General features: G+C 44.7%; 1 protein-coding gene across 1 annotated transcript in view; it reads right to left on the bottom strand.

Moving 5' to 3' along the window:
• peak1 (pseudopodium-enriched atypical kinase 1) overlaps nt 1-7,049 on the bottom strand; it is a gene marked incomplete at its 5' end in the record, with an annotated part of 143,828 nt that overhangs the window by 27,985 nt on the left and 108,794 nt on the right. Inside the window, 1 exon segment of the mRNA XM_014028082.1 lies at nt 2,991-6,474. Within this exon segment, the coding sequence (XP_013883536.1) occupies nt 2,991-6,343 (3,353 nt within the window).

The raw sequence follows: 7,049 nt of genomic DNA, 5'->3' as shown, positions 1-7,049 counted from the left end.
GCCGCCCACCCCCCGGAACCCGGCAGCCACCCTGGCCAGCGGGCCACCCACAAGAACCAAGAGCCACACCTCATGGGTGAAGTTGAAAGTGAAGAGGATGGAGGTGTGCGGTGAGGGATGGGGAGAATAAACTGAAGGAGAAAAATGCTCCCACAGGGAGTCAGCTCCCCCGCTGGCCCCAGTAAGCCCTCCCHTTCCCCGAAACCCACCCAGGAAGAGCAGCCCAAATACCTCTCCCTCCAGGCAAACCGCCAAGCCCACGGAACCCCAGACCATGAACTGACGGAGCCCCGAAGGCCACCAGAAACCGGGACAAACACCCCAACCCCCCAGAGCCACCCAGACCCACAAAACCTGATCCCAGCCCCATAGCCGGCCCGCCGCCCAGTGAGGCCACCGTTCCCCAGCAAGGACGACCTGGCCAAGAGCGCCCACCCAACCGCCGACAGAGCAAGGGGGCACCCAGGGCGGGCCCCCGCCACAGCAAAGTGTTGTGTTGCTTAATAATAAAACGTCATTTAATTTGAACTCCTCCTGGGTTCAGTCTACCTAAACCCACCAAGTGAAATGTCCACAAGTCTTCTGTAACTGAAGAGTGCAAATGTTAGGCTTAAGCTTGACTTTGTTGATAGATTTTGTTGTGTAGTTTGAAGATAATTTTAGTTTTTAGTTTTGATAGGGTCTCCCTAAAATAAAATTCTAAGCACCAATAAGGCCAGTCATTTATTAATTTATTGTATTTCTAATAACTCTTTTGTTTTAGTTATTTCAGTTCTGTTGTCTCACTGCTGTCAAATGTCAGGCTTTATTTTTTTAAAGTTTCAAACTATTTCATTTCTGATTGAATAGATTTAGTTGTCTCTTTGCTTATTATGACACAAAGCTTGATGAATGTTAGAAGAATGCGAATCAGATTTAAAATGTGTTCAGTTTGACGATGCTGCAACAAGACCAGTACTACAGCAGTTTTTTTAAGATGTTTTACCAAGAGTGTCTACACTAAGCAAACACAAGGACCAATTATTTAACATTTAATTAATGCAGCAGACTGCTGCTCTGCTTGCAAAACCCTTCACAGAAAACTAGTTCTACAGCTAATCACTGCTCTACTGATCAACTCGTTTGAACTTTTAGTCCAGAAGCAGCAACATTATTAAACTCCAGACATCTGTTATAAGTAGCAACGTGAGCCCACACGTGAGGTTTTTACCACTTGTTGAAAAGGGAGAGAGAAGACAGAAACTTCAGGAATAAAGGCAGCACATCAGCTGAAGGTGGAGGAGAAGGAAAATATCCAGAGAAGTTTGAAATGGAGACAGAATGAGGCCGATCTCCTGACAGGGTTGGAGGGGTTCCCAGAGATTCAGGCTCAAAGGATTCATGGGTTCTGAGAGCTAAATTAAAAACTCAAAGATAGGAACGAGGAGCAAATAAAAACAACCCAAACAACACTGGATGGTTTAAAAAACATCGAGGCAGAGTAAAAATCAGCTAAAGAAAATAACCTTGAGAATGAAGGTCAGAGGCTACAAAGGTTTAAAAGGGGGAATCTGAGAACTGCTGCAAGAGGACAAGACTGCTGCACAGGGCTACATCTCCAGACTACATCACAGCCAACTTACTAATAATCACCACAAACATTAAACTATTAATGATTGTTGGTGTCAGGCAAAAACCTTCGTCTGCAAAATCACAACTTTTCAGGAACTAGAGAAGAAAAAGGATCTTTCACTTTGAATAAATGGTTGAATACGTCTTAAGGTCACAAGGACACTTTGATATGTAGATTAGCATCTATAAAACTGCAGCTCATTAAAGTTTATTCATACAAAAACACATGAATGGTAAATGGTACTGAACTTATAGAGCGCTTTTCAAGTCCCTCCGGACCCCAAAGCACTTTACACTAACAGACATTCACCCATTCACACTCACATTCACACACTGATGATGGCAAACTACACTGTAGCCACAGCTGCCCTGGGGCACACTGACAGAGGTGGGGCTGCCATGCACCGGCGCCACCGGACCCTCTGACCACCATCAGTAGGCAAGGTGGGTGAAGTGTCTTGCCCAAGGACACAACAACTGAGACGGCTGGACGGGGGATCGAACCAGCGACCTTCTGGTTCCAGGACGACTCACCAAACCACTCCATGAAAATGGAGACAACATGTCCTGTGAGCAAACATACAACCCACTATAAGCTGTTCAATTAAAGGTCTTATTTTTAAATGTAAGAATTGAATCACAATTCAACAAAAACAGATTTCTGTGTAAAATATACTGAGGTTGTGTTTATGTAGCACAGCCTCACTCCCTGTACCTTTCTTTTGTTTATACATTGACAGGATGGTTGTGTGTGGTTGTGTTTGGACATGTTTACAGATTTTCATTGTTTTCTGACCCATTCTTAAACACAGAATAAGGTACTGAGAATAACTCGAAAGCTGTTCAACCTTATTTCTGAAGAAGAAAAAAGCTAACTGGAACCACACATCCAGTGTATCTGATACCTTTTTAGGCTTCTGTGTCAATGAAGTGCTCAGATACAGTAACACCAGATTAAAACCTGTTATTAAAGAACACAGGAACACATTAGGTAAGACAGATTAATGTTAATGAGACAAAGTGCCTTGCTTAAAGCTTAGATACAACTTGAGTAAAACAAAAGCAGTGTTGCACAGTAAAGGTAAAAACATTACAAGAGAGTTTAAGGATGTTTAGTTCTTGCAATCAGCATGTTTCATTAAGATACCATTACCTCACAGTTCTGTGATGTGATGACAGTTTTACCACTTTAGAGGTTGGACATTCATTTTAAGCTGTGATTCTTTACAACATAAGTTTAGTTTGTTTGTATTTTGTTTTGTCTTGTCTTTGATGACATCTTCATATAAGCTACATTTGTGCCTACAGTTATTGATCTCATAAATATCCACTACACATGTGTGTTATTAAGAAGCAGAGCAAGTAGAAGTTAGACATACCTTTGGTCTTTGCTGAAGACGTCCCCTCCAGTGGTTTCTGAGGACTGGCTTTGCTCTGGGCTCAATGCTCTGCTGTCCTTACTTCCATCTGCTGCTGGTAGCTCCATTTCTTTGCAATGCTCTACTCGTAGCTCTCCTTCTCCATCACAAGCGTTGCTTTGAGTGCCAGGTTTGTAGGTGAAAATAATAGTAGGCTTCTGAGTGGGGTCCTGGGGTTTGGCCTCTGTAAACCAATGCTGAGGCTGCACAGGTGGAGGTGGAAGAATGTGAATGACTGTCCCATCAAGGCCCAGCAGTTTACCCTTCTCCTTGTCTTTCTCTACCTTCTCCTTCTGCTCATCATCATCCTTCCGCCGACGAAAGAAGCTCCTAAAGGAGATCCATCGTTTAGGTTTGGAGCTTTCTGTTGAAGTGCGCCTTCCTTCTGCACCAAGACTTGCTTCACCTTCACTGGGCCGGACAGGGGAACTTGAAGCAGAGCTCTTTGTCCAATTACCAAAATGCCTTTGAAGGATGTTAGAAGCATGGTATGGGGAGGATGTGGATCTTGGGGGAGGGTAGGGGGCACTGGTTTCTGAACGAGGGTTGGAAAGTGGCACAGCAGCAGAGGCACTCTGGGATTTAGACAAAACCTTTGAGAGGTTCTCTTTTCTTGGCTTAGAAAGACAACCATCAGTGGTAGAGAAGAGAGACTTGGGTCGATTAAGAGTCTCCTTCATGGCATCAGGTGGGAGGGCGTACAACTCTTCAGAACTAACTGTTTTGGTTTGGGCTGAGGGTGACTCTGGGGGAGACTGAGGAGGTTGGATAGAGGCTACAATCTGTGACAGTACAGCACTGGCTTCCTCTCTGTGACTTACAACTGTCCCAGAAGATAAAGTTGAGCTTTTATCATCATCATCTTTACAGGAAGTATCATCTCCAGCTGTCCAGTAAGTGTGAGGAAGAACATTTCCAACAGGACTAGATTTAGTCAGATTAGCAGTAATGGCTAGATTAGACAGGGAATTTGTTGATGTAGTTGGTGAGAAGGCCCCAGATGGAGAACTCATGACAGTGCTTGTTGCAGTGCTAGAGTCTACAGTGGGTTTTGGGAGCAAACTTGGTGCTTTTGGTTCAAGAGGAAATTTCATGTCCTCAAATGAAGTTTGCTCTGATGCACCCCTCCCAGAAAGAGTTTTCTCTGTTGAAGAGGAATGAACACTCTCAGAGGATCCGATTTCTTCATAGGTATGGCTGGTAACCCTGCTACCCACTCCTTTTGTTTGGGACTGTTCCCCATGGAGTCCCAGGAAGCTCTTGTACACAGCAAGATTGTCGTACGCACTTGGATTGATAACAATTGGTACTTTAACTGCGTTCTTTGAGCTGCGGGCGTATGCTGGTTCATCTCGAATAATAATGGGAAAAGGAGGCATGCCTGCATTATTAAAACTGTTGAACTTGATCTCAGATAAGTTGGGGGATTTTACAGGTACAGTTTGAGAAGAAGACAAGCCTGCAACAGGAGAAGTGGGAGCTGACTTATGACCACAGAACTGAGCAGGGACAGAGGAACCAGGAGGGCTTCCTAGATCCACTTTAGGTATTTTTTGTCGCGGACTTGTACTCGATGTCCACACTTCTTGGTAGCGTACAGCACCTGGTTTCTTTCGTGGAAAACCTACCTGGCCAACAGATAAAGGGGATGTTGGTCTTAAAGGTGAAAATGGAGAAATGGGGGTCACTGGAGATAGAGGCTGGACTAAAGGAGTGCTACAAACTGACATAGGGCTGGATGGCTTTGACAGGTTTTTGGGTTTTGGCAAAGAATCTGGTATTTGTTCATCTTTATTGGCCATGGATGCTGAAACATCTACCACTGTGTAGGGCTTGCATATGAGGGATTTTTCTAGGTTTACAACACGGTATGGTTTAGCCTGCTCCTCTGTGGGACTAAAACTTATAGTTACTGGTTGACCAGGTAGGGCTTGAGGCATTGGCATGCCTTCCCTGCCATCCTGTTCTTCCAATCTTATGGCCAGGACAGCTTTGTGTGTTTCAGCCACTTTGAGTGGACTTGATACTCTGTTGACAGGCTCCTTTTTGGAGGGAGATACACATGGGATGGGTGCCTTGCAAGATATGGGTGAATGCAAACCATTTTTTATGGCAAACTGGGCACTGCTCCCACTGCTGGATGTGGTTCGAGAATCTTCTTGTAGCGACGAAGATGATTCTGGAGAAGTAGTAGACTCTGAATTTGACAGGAAAGCGCTGCCTTGGATGTCACGAGGACCATAGGGAAGAAGACTCCCGTTGGAATCAACTGAGGGGTAGCCATTCAAGATTTCATCAAAGCTATCATCGTAGTCCACGGCACAGATCCTCTGAAGGGAACGGTTGCGAAGCGGCACAGTGTTCCATTTCTTTCCTGCAGCAAACGGTACAGGAGACAGTGTGGCAGCACGGAAATGTGCAAATCGAGGCTGGCCTCGCATACGAATCTCCATGGCCAGTAACTCTTCATCACTTTCATCCCAGCTCTCATGATCATCATCATCATCGTTCTCAGTCTCTTCCTCCTCATCTTCATCATCTTCACTGGAAAATTCTGGGTAGCAGTAGCGTCCACCTTCTGTGCTGATGATGTTTGTACTGTCACTAAGGGATACTCTCTTTTGGGCAGCACCACTGCTGGTTCCCATGGCCAGGCAGCTGGAGGCTGGGAGGCCTCTTTCTAAGGACCTTTGGTAGGAGCTACTGATTCGCCCCCAAAACATGTCTTTGGACCCAGGTAAGGGTGGGGGGCTGGAGCCAGGACCCAAACCAGCAATCTCCTTCAGGACATCAGTCAATCCACTATTATTATTCCCACTGGGTGTCCTTGGGCTCAGTTGTCCATAACCTTCAATTTCCTCACTGCCATCTTCTCCTTCATTATTGTTGCTGGGTCCACTGGGCCTCTTACTGTTCAGTCCGTTGTGATTCCAGACCGTGAAGGCTGAGTTTTTACCTTGTTCTATGATATGTGTTTGTTGCTGCAAACTGCCATCTGAATCCAGAGCAGCAGAGGAGCAGGGCAGCATCATAGTGGGCTTTACAGCAATGGTTGGCTTTCTAGCCACTGGTGGACGGACTGGTCCTGGGCGTGCAGGTCCACTTCCACCTCTCTGGATGTTTGTAGTAAGGTTAGCGTTAGCTCGGCTCCCAGCTGCAGGTGTGATGTGTTGCTGGTTTGACGTAGACCTGTGTTCAGAAGGTGGTTTCCCTCCACCGCTCTGGGTTAAGCAGTGCAGACTCTTTGGTTTGAAGCAGTTCTTGCACTCGCCTGGTTTCCACACGTGCTCGGTGAAGGTGCTGCAGGCTGACATGACTGCAGGTTCAGAGGGCAGCCGGTCAGCTCAGTGCACAGGAAAGCTTTCCATCAAGCAACAATGGGCAGGAAAGCACTGCAGAACAATGGCTAATCCTATTCAGCTTTCAAACACAGACGACAGTAGATCTGAAAAAGATAACAGGGACAAACACAAATACATTAGAATTTATTTTAAATCTTCACTTGGTTGTTTTGGGATATAAACACAATCACAATGTAAATAAAACAGTTCAAACTTGGCAGATAATACAGTTATCTTTGTATGATAAAAAATCTAATAAAATTTTAAAGAATAAGACAGTGTGTTTTGTAATTTTTGTCTTATAACAGGTCTCTCTTGGAAATGAGATTCTGGATCTCAATGAGACTACCTGTACAAATAAAGGTCAAATGAAAAAAAAAAAACACATTTGATGACACAATACATCCACATTTGTCTCTTTCAGAATGTAAAAGGATCATACAAGAGAGCACAAAGATGGTGAGAAAGGATGAACAAGGAGGTAATGCTCTAATGTCTCCAGTAGGTGGCAAACTTTCCCTTCACAAAGCTGAGAAAGAAGTAATCAATTATCAATAGTTCTTCTTCCCCACAAATAAAACATATACGGACTGAAAGACTTCATTTCTAAACACACATCCTGTTGTTGATGGTTGTTTCACTCACACACACACACACACACACACACACACACACACAC

Source organism: Austrofundulus limnaeus, unplaced genomic scaffold (genome assembly GCF_001266775.1).
Source record: "Austrofundulus limnaeus strain Quisiro unplaced genomic scaffold, Austrofundulus_limnaeus-1.0 Scaffold717, whole genome shotgun sequence".
In the NCBI taxonomy this organism is placed as follows: Eukaryota; Metazoa; Chordata; class Actinopteri; order Cyprinodontiformes; family Rivulidae; genus Austrofundulus; species Austrofundulus limnaeus.
Note: the sequence above shows the minus strand (reverse complement) of the source record. Positions and strands in the feature narration are given on the sequence as shown.